This window comes from Crassostrea angulata, chromosome 2 (genome assembly GCF_025612915.1).
Source record: "Crassostrea angulata isolate pt1a10 chromosome 2, ASM2561291v2, whole genome shotgun sequence".
NCBI classification, from domain to species: domain Eukaryota; kingdom Metazoa; phylum Mollusca; class Bivalvia; order Ostreida; family Ostreidae; genus Magallana; species Magallana angulata.
In genome coordinates, this window is record NC_069112.1 from 46,308,835 (window position 1) to 46,323,344 (window position 14,510).

Genomic DNA, 14,510 nt, shown 5'->3' on the forward strand with positions numbered 1-14,510 from the left:
GTTTTGCAAATTATTTGAAAAGATTACTCATTAAAATCGAAGGAAAGTATGCTGCTATTAAGATAACTAGGTATATATACTTTTCTTCATATCACTGGAATATATTTGCATTTGTCTAACGGTTGCTAAATAGGAAGTCAGAAAAGACAAATTTTGTCAGAGGAAATCCTGACTATCCTTTATTTTTTGTTCTTTGACTCACGAAAACGTTTCAGTACAAACTAACAAAGTCAGGAACTTTTTTTTTCTTTTTCTACATGTATTTTCCTCTTTTTTAGACGTCAGACCCTTCACACGATCACCACGAAGCTATTCAAAACTATTAAAACTGTTAAAAATCAACAAAAGAAAAGTTAACATTTTACCACCTCAAATTAGACTCTTTTCAAGAAACATACGACTCAAAAATGGTCGTTTGAAAAAAAAATCTAACCAAAAGTTTTTGATGAGAACAAATATGTAACGTAGGAACTGGTTATTATTATTTCTTGCCCACAAAAACATTGAGATGAAATTTGGGTAATATTATAAAGCCACATTTCCAGGAGTTTAACTAAAGTCAAAGACGACAGGGGGATTTCACTGTAATGCTGTAGTGTTCTGGCTTTGCATGGACCATGGAGATCAGTTTGGGTATTGTGTGAAGTCCTTAAACTTGGTGTTAAACACACCAAACACTGTACATAAATACATATCAATCTATCATTTGATTTTTCAAGAAAATTCAAACAATTGAATTTTGTAATCTTTGTAAATGAACTTTTTATTTTTTAGACAAGAAGTTTAAAATGATGGCGTCGCCCCTCAGTCCTCATGATGTGACCGGGCAGCTGACCACATTCAGGTCCTACGTGGCCCTCATTGCCGACCCCACCCCTGGGAGTAAGTAATGAATACTGTGTAACAAATAAACTTCCGGGTAGCTTCATGTGTGTTGTTCTAATGAATACTGTAAATCAACTTTTATTTCTATTGGTTAACACTGGGATAAAAACAAGTTTTTGATAAACTGATTCAGCGGAACTTTTTTTTAAGACAAAGCATCTTTTTGTATTGTATACTGTGTAACAAATTTAATATATTTCCCTTTTGGCCAAGGTCCCAATGTTCTTCAATTTTTGCTTTAAGTTTGGATATACATAATAAAGATGTCTATTGCAAGCATTAGGTCATAAATTGGTTCATGGTGACCAACTTTCACAACCAGCTAAAGTCTTTTTCAATAAGATATATGGTAAAACCGTTATTTTACATGAGTACATGTACTTAAATCCAGTGTATGGGTAAAAGTTGGTTTACAGTATAGGGGTAAAAGTTGGTTTACAGTACACAGGTAAAAGTTGGTTTACAGTATAGGGGTAAAAGTTGGTTTACAGTATATATATATATACAGACTTGTGGAATGATTACACCCTAAATATCTGGATCTGACTCCTCGTGTTTGCGAGTTGAGGCAGACATGACAATCTATTGCTGATAAGATCTGACCACAAAAAGTATACAGTCAAATGGAAACCATCATTATACTGTATATCAAGGTTTTTTTTTGCAATTTGCAAAAAAGGGGGAAATCTGTAACATTTTTAATATGTGTCAGTCATTTTTTGCGATTTAAAAGCTTAAAAGTTTGTTATAGAGATTGATACAGGATATAATTTCTGCATATTTGATCAGGAAAAGTGGAAATTAGATCATAGCGAAAATTACCGGATGTACGGTATATCCCAGTGATGTAAAAGATTGAAATTTAGAACATATAATAAATCTAGATTTTCAAAAATATATCTGATGAGTGATGAAATTTTATGTGAATGTACAAATCACATTTTTTTTTCTATTGACTTTTCTTTCATTAGTTGTTGAAAAGAAACTGAAGGCTGCCCAGGAGCTTAGTGAAAACTTTGAAGTAAGTGGAATGTGTACCTTCATTATCTACACTTCAGTAAAGAGATATTTTACGTGCATTTTAAGACATTAAATATAGCTCGAAACATTTGTATTCTATTCATCATTGTTATAAAATCCGTCTGTTTTCTCATTGTGGAAAAGTCATTTGCTGCCTTCTTTTTTCCTTGTTGGATATAATTTTTAATGATCAAAATGAATTTCACGTTGAATTATTTTCTTACAATATGTATTATACAATACTGGTATTTATTGACCCCTCCCCCCCCCCCCCTTCAGTATTTTTCACTTTAAAGAAAAATAATATCATGTATCTCTATTACGTTATCTAGTATGGAGTAAAATCCCTCTCTTTATGTGTCCTCTCTCTCTCTCTCTTTTTCTCTCTCTCTCTCTCTTACATTCTCATCGCGCATGGATTACACTCTCTCTAATGTCTCTCTTTCTCTCTCTCTCTCTCTTACATTCTCATCGCGCATGGATTCCACTTGAATGACATGATACATTTATTTCTGGGTGTTTCTTCCACAGAATGTCGTTATATCCCCCCAGTACTCCCAGTTCCTGGGGGAGGCCTTGAAGGTTTTCCTCAAAATCCTGGATGATGGAGAACCTCAGTTCATTGCTGAACAAAACATGCAGGTAGGTACACGCTTTACTTTGTACATGTTATTCTTTACTTTGAATGTCTTTACTTTCATATGATTGTGAACTTTTCTTTAATATCTTACTTCAGGTAAAACTACAAGGTTTTTCATTAACGAAGTTGTATTTTCATTTAGAAATGAATTTGTGAATTTTTTATGAAAAACTTTAGTGAAGTGAAAGTAAAATTGATTTTGGAAGTCTAGGTAATTTTTTTCATTTAAGAAGTTGTATATTCATTTAGATATCAATTTGTGAATATATAATGAAAAACTTCAGTGAAGTGAAAGTAAAATTGATTTTGGAACTCTAGGTAAGTCAAATTTTTAAATACAGGTTTCAATTAGTAGGATGAAAGATGAATATACATGATTATAGCCAAAGAGCTGGATCACGTAGAGTTGCCATGCCAGGCGCAGATCATCAGATCAAAGGAGACCTGAAGCATATTCAGTGTGTTTGTACAAGTAGCTTTGTAATGTAATGTTTGTTCTTTTTATTCTTTCAGCAACTGCGAAAGTTGTTACTGGAGATCATTCATCGGATTCCAAGCAATGAACACCTGAAGAAATATGTTCAGCAGATTCTGTCTCTCATGTTCAAACTTTTAAAGGTAACATTAAACTAAGCATCAGAACAAGAAATCATTTTGGTAAGGTTCAAACTTCCAAAAATACTATTACAAGAATAACAGACACCATCTTGCAATTAAATTTTTGTATATATTTAAACACGTGAAGATACCACGCATTTAATATTTTATAATTGAATGAAATGTCTCTCATTTTAAACTGTTCTGTCCAACTACATGAACTATTATCGATGTGTTATTGAAAAATTTCAAGAAATATATTGTAATAAATATAATAAGTTTAAATCTATCTCTCTTTCTTTCTGTCAAATTTTATTCCAAGGCCAATCAGCCATTCTTGTTTTAAATTTATCCTTATTAAATTTTCATATACTTGAATACGAACTACAGTTCAAAATGTAATTAGAGAGAAGGGCAAAACAAAGGCTGGATAAATTATAAAGATTATATATGACATACCCAAATCTTGGAATTAAATGGTCTATATGCTGAACTGTTATGTTTTAGATTGAAAATGAGGAAAATGTGTTGGTGTGTTTACGGATCATTATTGAACTTCACAAGCAGTACAGACCCCAGATGAATGAAGAGGTAAGACATTGAGCCTATGATCTTTACAAATAACAAATCTTTTAAGAACGACATCAGAAAAAGAAATATTTATCAAAGTAATGAATGCCTTTGGCAACAGTAAAAAAAGAAATCTGAATGTATCTCAATATAAAAAAATAATTACGGTAGATTAAACTTTTTGCAAAATTTGAGTTTATTAAAATCTCTTTTAAACAAAAAAATTGTTTTAAAAAATCTACATGCAATGATAAAGTCAAGTGTTTGTTTGAAATAAAATGACAACCACAATGTGTTTTGAGATCTTTTCAAATCACATGACATAATATTTGTTAATGTTCTATCTTCTTAACTTCAAAATGTAGGGTTAGGTTAAGGAAAAAATAAAATGATGCTGGCCTTGGTACCCTTAAGTTTTAAGGTTAGGTTTGTGGTTAAAGGGAGATAACTTAGTTTGCCATTGTTATGTTACACTAGCTACTCTTTCATATTTGATGTCAAGATTTATATAACCTAATTGTTGACATAGAAGAAGTTCAAAATTTTGAGAGAAAAAATTTCTGACTTTTTATATTGCATTTTATTTTATTTTTTAAGTTGTTCATTATGAATTAATAGAATAGAATCATGAGATTAATAGTGGCATTTATTTGTAACATTTTAAGCATAAATAACCCTCATCATAGTCACATATAAAATGTGTATATTTTCACGAGATTGTTTACATTTAAGATTTCGTCGAAATGGCATTTTTAAAGATGAACTTTGACAATTTCTAGCTACAAAACCAGTCTAGCAAAAGCATTTAAATTTTTTTACAAGAAAAACTTTAGTATAGTGAACAAAATGGTATATATATATAACTTTGGTACAATTCCTAAAAGTAAAGTGGAAATTTATTCAAGCTGCAAACCTAGCCTTAAATTATCTTCTCAACTCATTTAGTGGGGTGTGAAGCATTTACGTTGATTTCATAATCTTTCTTCACTTTTCTTCAGATTAAGGACTTTCTACAATTCGTCAAGACGATCTACAACATTGATTTCATAATCTTTCTTCATTTTTCTTCAGATTAAGGACTTCCTCCAATTCGTCAAGACGATCTACAACATTGATTTCATAATCTTTCTTCACTTTTCTTCAGATTAAGGACTTTCTCCAATTCGTCAAGACGATCTCCAACATTGATTTCATAATCTTTCTTCATTTTTCTTCAGATTAAGGACTTTCTCCAATTCGTCAAGACAATCTACAACACCATCCCCAGCCACCTGTCCAAGATCTTCGAGCCGCGCAGTCAGATCAAGGTCAAGGACGTCACAGAGGTCAACGTGGACACCATACTGGCGGAGACCTTCACCACCACCACCATACTGACCGACAAAAAGAACGCCGACAATCAGAACATTTCCGTGAGTTTTCATAGTGGTGCTGAAGCATTGTACTATCAGTATTTTAATTTATGTGCAGTCAGATGTTAAATTTCGTCATTTACATTAGAGCTATTATATATTAAGAATACAATTTTTTTTAATTTTTTTTTTACTGAAACTCTTTTTACTTTTTAACATATACATGTATGGTACAAGTAAACAACATGATAATGTGTAAAAGAAAATTAAAACAGAAGATCATGATTCGAATATGTTTTCTAAAGGGAAGGTCAAACACTGAATTCAAATCTTTACTAGTATATTTTTTTTTTTTACATTTTTCTTTTTAACTTAATCTAAATAAGTACCATGTAAGTATCAGGTTAAAAAAAAATATCCACCTATGTAAACCAAGGAACATAACTCTGTTGAGGTTTCATCGAAAAATGTTAGTATTTTACATAAAAAAACTCCATTAAACTTTGAAGAACTTTTATGTAAGCCAAGGGAAATGGAGGGATTGTGGTATTATGGGCCCAACACATGTACAGTTGTACTTCGGTATCTCAAACACGGATATCTCATATACAATGGATTTGTCAAAGTGATTTGTAAGTTCCGACCACTTACACTTAAATTTTTACCCTTGATATCTCAAATACTCAGATATCTCGCAGTTTTTACTCAGTCGAGATAACGAGGTTTGTGTGTACTTCTTTGATTGACCACTCCATCCCCGATTTCAAATCGGCAATAATGCATTCATTTTGACTTTTTGATTGACCAACCCACCTGGCTCCTTAATTTCAGTACAACATCATCCCACGGGGCGTCCTGTCCCTCAAGGTTCTGGCGGAGCTGCCCATCATCGTAGTACTCATGTACCAGCTGTATAAACCCAACGTCCACCAGGAGGTGGCTGAGTTCATTCCCCTGATCATGAACACTATCACACTGCAGCCATCACCCGTTCACAAGTAAGACACAAACTCTCTCTCTCTCTCTCTCTCTCTCTCTCTCTCTCTCTCTCTCTCTCTCTCTCTCTCTCTTATTCTCTGAAAATTTATTCACATTAAAAATTATTTATTTTTCATATAATAGAAAAAATATCAATAAAGAAATTATATTTGATGGAAATGCATGATTTTACATGTACAAGTAGAATTGACTTTTGAATTTGTTATTCTTTTGAATTAACATGAGATTTACATGCATTAAACAATTTCACATGCTTACATTTTTCGACATCAAATACAAACAGTCATGTTGTATATATTAAATGTGTGTGTTGATCTTTTCCGTAGGACCAGCCCTTCATTCAACAAAGAAGTGTTTGTGGACTTCATTGCAGCTCAGATCAAAACCCTCTCGTTCCTTGCCTACATCATCAGGATATATCAGGTACGCTCAGAGTGAAGGGACTTTTGTTTGGTACATGTGTTTACTTTGCATGGCAGTAAGGTGGATTTACACTTGGCCGAGAATTTAATGATATTTTGTGGATGAACTAGGGAAATCATTCTCATAGTCAGGATTGGAAGCTTATGTGGATGATATCATAATGTTTTATGCTTTTTAATTGTGTGACCATGGTAGTGTGTGCTTGATCCACAAAAGTTGATCTGTTCATGGCCAATATCTGATGCACTTGAAAATAAAACAGATCTAATCGATGACTGATACGCAGAATACAATCTTGACACATTAGTAATACATTAGTGATAGACATGGTCATTTCTGTTGACACAACACTTTAATTTCATTCTTTCTTAACACAAGTGATTAACAGTTCACAGGAAATAGTTTTGAAGTGTCTTTGTCCAGCCACATGCACTGTCAAAGTCCACATCCCTTAGCTCCACCATCATACTCCTCTCTGCAGACAATCTCGCATCATATCATTCAATCTACATGTCAATAAAATACTGAGTATTGTTAACAGCTGTGTATATAATTATGCACAAGTATGGTTACGTAACAAAATTGAAGGTAGCTTGTGTAATGAATTTTTATTTGTGTTCATAGGAGCAAGTCCAGCAGCACGCCAACCACATGGTGAGTGGACTTCTGGGATTGCTGGAGTTCTGTCCACAGGAAGTGGCTCACCTCCGCAAGGAACTGTTGATCGCCGCCCGCCACATCTTGGCTACTGACCTCAGAAACAGTGAGAACAAATATTTAGTTTTAATAAGGTTTCAGTGCAGCATCATTGACCTAATGTTTGCCTGATGCAGCAGTGCCTGAAAAACTGAATGTAATTTTTTGTTTTGTCCTTATAAGTACATGTACTTTGTGAGCTGTTCATAAAAAAAAAAAAATATAGCATTATTCAGTGAAAGACTAATTTGAAATTAGATCTTGAATTCAACTCCTGTAACATTAATGTATGGATGTAGAATTTGAATTCAATTACTTTTTTACTGATTAAAAGCATTGCCTGTAGCTGATAGATGTAAATGTGCGGATGATTTTTTTCCTTGCAGAGTTTGTCCAGTGTATTGACAAGTTGTTCGATGAGAAGATTCTGATTGGATCAGGATGGACAACTCATGAATCTTTACGGTAAATACATTTATGATAATATTGTTAATATCCATAATATAGAGAATGTCATTATTTTACGAAGTTCTTCCAGCCTCCAGGCCAATTTATCAGTATATAGTTAGGAAGAAACTTTCGTAAAGGTTTTCACATTTTGATAACTTTTACAGCCCCCTGGCGTACAGCACCCTAGCGGACCTGGTCCACCATGTGAGGCAGGCCCTGCCCCTTAAGGAACTGTCGATGGCGGTCAGTCTGTTCTCCAAGAACGTCCACGATGAATCCCTCCCTAGTAGCATCCAAACCATGTCCTGTAAACTTCTCCTCAACCTGGTGGAGTGTATCCGCGCCAAGAGCGAGCTGGAAAACGGAAATGTAAGTTAGGGTCAGAAATTTAGGGGCAAAATGGAAATGTAAATCATTGCAGAAATGCAAGGTGTATGTGGAAATGCAAGGTATATGTGGAAATGCAAGGTATGTGTGGAAATGCAAGGTACATGTGGAAATGTAAGTCATGGTGGAAATTTTATTCAAAGAGGAAATGCAAGTTGCAGTCTAATTGTAGAAAAAATAGGTTCCAGTGGAAATTTTTATCACTGATGTGGAAAAAAAGAAGGCAAGACAGAAATGTAATTCTCAGTGGAAATGTAAGTCACAGCAGAAGTCTAAAAGCAAAGTGGAAATGCTAGTCACATTGGCTGGGAACAGAAAATGCCCACCAATGGTGGAAATTTAGGGAAGGATTGGCTAAGGTGTAAATGTAGGTGGGGCAAGGAGGAAAGAAAACGTGGAAAGTGGCATGAAATTGATATACAAGTTCATAAACAAGAATCTGTTATGTATTTAGATGATATATGAAGAAAATGATTTCAAGATTTTCGATTTTTCATTTCAGGGGAGAGAACTGCTAATGAGGATGCTTGAAGTTTTTGTCTTGAAGTTTAAAACCATCGCCAAGATACAGCTGCCACAGATCCTCCAGAAATGGTAAACAAAAGAATCTTTTATAAGACTTGGTGTTTTAAATCTCTCAGTATGCCATTCATTTTAATTTTCTAATCCTCATTTTCTTTTATTTAATTTTCATAAGAACCACTGTATCTGCTCAGGATCTTCTCATCATTGCTATTTTGTACTAGTCTACAAATTAAAGTTTGGAGATTCAAGTTACAAACAATACAGTAAAACACGGTTATAGCGAACACGCTTATAATGAATTGACGCTTACAGCGAAGTGATTTTCATTACCCATGACTTTATTACATGTTGTAAACTTGACGGATATAACGAATTACGCTTACAGCGAAGTAAAATTGCCCATTCCTAGGACTTTGTTATAAGCGTGACTGTTTTACTGTAATTTGTATAAAAATAAAAAAAAAATTAATATTGAAACATATTTCAAATAATCTGTAATTTTCAACATTTTCACCAAAAATCCTACACATGAAATATTGTAATCTTAAAATTATATCAAAATGAACATTTCAAACACAATAACAATAAACAAAGCTGATCGTTTTTTCAACAGCAAGCAGACCCCACAGAGCCCAACTCAGCAACCAGCGGCCTTGACCGACGCAAAACAAAATGTGGAGGTCAAGGTCGAGGCGCCCAAGACCCCGACGGTGGAGGAGAGTAAGCCCCCCATGACCTCCTCCTCCTCCCTGCTGGGTGACACAGCTACCAAGGACACGGAGAAAGCCTGGACAGAAAAGGTCGGTGAGAGGTCAAAGGCATGCAGACACGAAAAACTTTGGAAAATGGAAAACTTAGTTTAAATGGAAAACTTCATTTAGAAAAACTTTGTAATGCATTTTTATGTTTGTGTGATTGAGTATTGTGGTTTCAGAATCTGAAAGACACTTCCTTATACAAGAGAGAAAAAAAAAATGTGAAATCATTGATGTTGTGTCAAAGGGCTTTCATTAAGGGGAAGCAGGAGGCGATTTCCCATAGTTTTTCAGAAATACCCACTTCAATTTTGTAAATGGCAATATATATAATCTATTGGTAGTAATTCTAATTAAGTCTCACCAAATGAGTACATGTAATTCACCTCATAACTTCAGAATTGTTGCAAGCCCTGTTTGTTGAGAAATAAGAATTCCGGTAGAATAAATTGAGAGGTTAAGTTAATTGTTGAGAGCAGATTTTTTTTTAATCTCAGACTTACATATCATTGTAATTTCCTTTATACATAAGTTAAGTTCCTTGGTGCCAAATCAAGACACTTTCTATAGCCTACAATTTTTCTTTTCCAACAGTCATTACAGAATAGATTCGGAGTGACTCCGAGTCAGTACACCGTTTACTCGGTCAGTGACTGTAGAAGCTTGGTCAAGACCCTGGTCTGTGGAGTCAAGACCATCACCTGGGGCATCGTCTCATGCAAAGCTGTGGGGACAGGTAAACAAATATGGAAATAAAGAATTTTTGGCCATCCATGTTATTAAAAGGTGGACCAAAAAATATTTTGTTGACATTTTACATGTATTTGTGTCTATCAGTAGGAAAGGTATTCAGATTTCAAATTTGCCTGAAATTTTTCATTAATGTGATGGCACTTGTGTTTCATTTTTGGGAAGATTTATCATGTACATTTACAGGCATAACAACTTTAAAATGTTCTTTTAAAGTGGTATGGGACACTGCCATATTGTGATTGTATTGTTTATTTGAAAAAAACAATAAATAAAACCAAGTGTAATTGATATTATACGTAGTCTCTTTCCCAATATACCGTAGTCACCAAACAGCGTAGTGCACTGCAGTGGGTTAGAGGTTTTACTAATCTGTAGGTCATGAGTTCGAATCCTGCTGGGGCTTATACAATTTTTACTTCTCCAAATATTTTTAAAAGCTATTTTTTGGGGGTGAAATATTGTAAAATTTGAACATTTTAAACCGGTGAAAGTATTTCAGTTATAATGTAATATAATCCACATTGATATCTACAGATGTCCCATACCACCTAAAAATGTGTGTGTATCAGTTAATCATTGAAATCCTTGTACAATACACATTTACTACATTGTATTATTATACTGTACATACTGGTTTGGTTCCAGTGCTATGGTTATGTTTTATCTACGTGCATATGTACTGTTTACTTCAAAACAAGTACCTGTATTTAATAGTTTGCATTAATTTGACAGTTGTTAAATTTTGGGAAAAATTTATGATGAATGAGCTCGGAAATTTTAAGCCTGTCTTCCAGTATACACATTAGTCCATCATTCAAATGCCCATACAATGCAAACATACAGTACTGTACTTGTTATTAAGCTCTCCTGAATTGGGGCCGAGTTATCTCTGAATGGTAGAATCCACTGTAATATTTTTATTTTGTGTTTACAGAAGCTGCAACTGTTCAGAACAAGCAGTTCCTGCCGAAGGAGGCCCTGGTCTACATCCGCCTGGTCAAGTTTGCTCTGCAGGCCCTGGACATTTACACCATCAACATCGGCGCCAATGGCCAAGCGGTGATTCGTCCAGCTGTGTAAGGGATTATTTGTTTGTTTTTTTTTAATAAAAAACATTCTGTGATTTAGTGATTTAGAATGCATTTTATTGTTTTTGATTAAAGATACATTTATATAATGATCATAGTAATTTAGAATGTTGTTTTGAAAAGTCAATTTCATGGTCATTTACATCAAAATATTCAGACATTGTTTTTTAATGCATTTTTATGGCCCTATTGTCAAAGATTAGGAGAAAAACACAATTTGTTTCTTGAAGATAGTGTTTCATGATGTTTCATGATGTGTAAACATTTTGCAGAGTTCAGACGGTCAGGACAAAAGAAGAGAAAGAAGTTCTGGAACATTTTGCTGGAGTAGTAAGTATTTTCGGTCACAGTTCATGAAATACTGTCACAGTAGAATCATTAGATTATGTGGTGGCTCAATTTTCATGGTATTCATGGGTAGTCCTCCTTGAATTTACATCCTCAACGAAAACAAATTTTGAAAGAGTTAGTATTCTTACTGAAACTGAAAACCAACGCAGCCACAAAATTACCTCCTCTTGGATAAGCAAAAAAAACCCTAACTAAAACCACGAAAATTGGCCTCCATGAATTTAAATGATTCCTCTGTAGTTGAGTTTGTTGTATTGATCCATGTCATTTTATTTGTGTACAGTATATCTCACAGAACATTGAGTGATTGATCTTTTTTTGTAGTTCACCATGATGCATCCTTTGACCTTCAAGGAGATTTTCTCCTCAACTGTGGAGGTATGTAATTTTATATGATGTCCAATGTTTTGTTTCATTTCGGTGCATGTTTATTGCAGTACTTCTAAGAAAAAAAATATTGCTTTTAACAAAAATTTATTTTTTTTATGCTTTTATTTTTGGTGAATGTTCATTTTGGCATTTGAAAAGGAGAAAAAATTTGAGCTAAACATTTTTTTTAATGATTTTATATTCATGTAAAATAATGATGTAGTTTATCAATCTGCTAAACTGTTTACATATGTGTGTCTTTAAATGAAATTAGGAATATTTTCTCAATAAAAAAAATGTATATTTTTCCTTCAGTACATGGTGAATCGAATCCACAACAACTATGCACTACAGGTAAGGGCAATAACTCTTGTCTTTTTAATGCCTTTCAAATTCTTCAATGAATGAATGGTGTGATTAAATTTCATTTCAATCTTCATAATTATACATGATGATAACAGTACTAATGTTTCATATTTCATTTATGGCAGATCGTAGCCAACTCTTTCCTGGCCAATCCTACGACATCTGCTACTTTTGCCACCATCTTAGTGGACTACTTACTGGCTAGACTGGAAGAGATGGGTTGTAAGTACATGTGTACTTAAGACTAACTTTGTCATCATCAGATCTGTCAGGGCTGTAAAGGAGAACATGTTCATATACTGTATTTATTTAAAACTAAGAAAATTGCATACAGTTGTTTGTACTTCATTACATTTCATGGCCTTCTTCAGTTGGACAAGCACACTGATAAAAAAAGAATTTATAAGTTAGTATAGAGGGGATATTGTGAGATTGTTTTATGTTTTATAATCTGGCAAACAGAGCTAAAAATGTTTCGGGGCATGTGTAAGGCTGGGTATTTATCAAAAATTGGGGAAATGATGTTTTTATGATTCATGAAATGTACCTTAAATTTGCTTTTTTATGGATACTTTTCTCAGCCAACCTGGAGCGGTCTAACCTATACCTGAAGCTGTTTAAGCTGGTTTTTGGCTCGGTGTCTTTGTTTGCCAATGAGAATGAACAGATGTTGAAGGTACAGTGAAAATGAAGAGAAGTACAGCTTTTTATAATATTTTTCAATTTAAATATATTCTCGATACAAATGGCAGGAACGGTTGTGAGGCCATTGGAAAAAAAGATTTATTTTTTAATTAACAGAATTTTTAACATTGACTTATCTTTGTCTGCACTAATCTCTAATCCAGGCACATCTTTACCTAATCAGCTAATGAACTTGTTAATTTTTCTTGTTAACCACTCCATGTAGCTAGCAAAGAGCTCATGTATTTTTATCTCTCATGACTTTCAGTACTTTGATTTTTTTATTCAGCCACACCTACACACCATAGTTAACCGCTCCATGGAGCTAGCGATGAGCGCCAAGGAGCCGTACAACTACTTCCTGTTGCTGAGGGCGCTGTTCCGCTCCATCGGAGGAGGAAGTCATGATCTGTTGTATCAGGAGTTCCTTCCCTTGCTTCCGAACTTACTTCAAGGTAGGGTTTTTAAAATTGTGCATCCCCTTATAATGAATAGTGTATTTTCAGTAGGGCCCCAATTCTCAAAATCTAGAGATGACCACTTCACCATAAAAACAGTGGTCTTAGGAGTTTTTTATGATTAAAAACAAGCCTGATCAAGGTACAGGTTTTGAAACCTAATGTATTTCATGTATTTTATGGAGAAATTCAAACAAATAATGACCCACTACAAAATCTAACGAGTTTGCAAACAAGTGATTGCATGTACATGTAGTTCATCATAGAATTACTGTAAACCAACTTTTATTCACGATTCACCCAAGATGAACTGGTTCGCGGTGACTTATTTTTGCGACCAAGCCTTATCCACACATTTTTTTTTATTACAAGTGTATGGCATATACTGGTCCGTGGCGAGAAATATTCGTGACAATGAGGCCCTCTCGAACCTAGCGAAAATTTCTCAAATGTGAATAAAAGATGGTTTACAGTACTATAACAGATAGCTTTTAAGATGGAAACATGTGGAGATTGAAATAAATGGAAAATGTTAACCCTTTAGGGACAAAGAGTATTATGTATGTTAGAAATAATGCTTATACACCTAATCTGTGTTCTTGCATCACAAGAATCTAGACATAACAGCCTACATAGGGCTAAACAGCCTAGTATGGGTTACACCATTGGCATATAAAAGGTCTGTTCTAATATAAAGGTCCCTAATGTACTATGTAATATACTACAATGATTCACAGGATTGAACAGCCTACAGAGTGGCCTCCATCGCCAGCACATGAAGGACCTGTTCGTTGAGCTGTGTCTGACTGTTCCGGTCCGCCTGAGCTCCCTCCTACCCTACCTGCCCATGTTGATGGACCCCCTGGTGTCCGCCCTCAATGGCTCCCAGACACTGGTCAGTCAGGGGCTCCGTACCCTGGAGCTGTGCGTGGACAACCTCCAGCCAGACTTCCTGTACGACCACATACAGCCGGTCAGGGCCGAGCTCATGCAGGTCAGCGGCTTTTTTTTCCTCCGTGGGGATGCTATAATTATTTTTGTAATAAACCCATATAATAGCCCCTTTGGTTTGAATTTTCATTTTATTCATTTATAATAAAAAAAGATTCATTCTATCCACAACCTTTCAACTGGAAGGTGCA

The 14,510-nt window shown here is 34.5% G+C and overlaps 1 protein-coding gene across 5 annotated transcripts in view; it reads left to right on the forward strand.

Annotated features, from left to right (window-relative positions):
- The first annotated feature begins 278 nt into the window (after positions 1 to 278).
- The window catches only part of LOC128173471 (transformation/transcription domain-associated protein-like), a 70,015-nt gene continuing 55,783 nt past the window's right edge, over positions 279 to 14,510 (forward strand). For 4 of the 5 annotated variants that reach the window (XM_052839162.1, XM_052839161.1, XM_052839164.1 and 1 more), the window contains exons 1-6: positions 11,821 to 11,869; positions 12,176 to 12,214; positions 12,352 to 12,448; positions 12,808 to 12,902; positions 13,200 to 13,365; positions 14,106 to 14,362. In XM_052839162.1, the coding sequence (XP_052695122.1) occupies positions 11,822 to 11,869; positions 12,176 to 12,214; positions 12,352 to 12,448; positions 12,808 to 12,902; positions 13,200 to 13,365; positions 14,106 to 14,362 (702 nt within the window). In that variant the 5' untranslated portion in view covers position 11,821. Of the gene's footprint in view, positions 634 to 774; positions 883 to 1,856; positions 1,907 to 2,436; positions 2,548 to 3,058; positions 3,164 to 3,649; positions 3,734 to 4,929; positions 5,125 to 5,895; positions 6,063 to 6,389; positions 6,487 to 7,110; positions 7,250 to 7,568; positions 7,648 to 7,796; positions 8,002 to 8,521; positions 8,614 to 9,157; positions 9,345 to 9,893; positions 10,036 to 10,986; positions 11,129 to 11,412; positions 11,471 to 11,815; positions 11,870 to 12,175; positions 12,215 to 12,351; positions 12,449 to 12,807; positions 12,903 to 13,199; positions 13,366 to 14,105; positions 14,363 to 14,510 lie in introns of those variants that run through there. The other variant, XM_052839166.1, reaches the window with a different exon arrangement.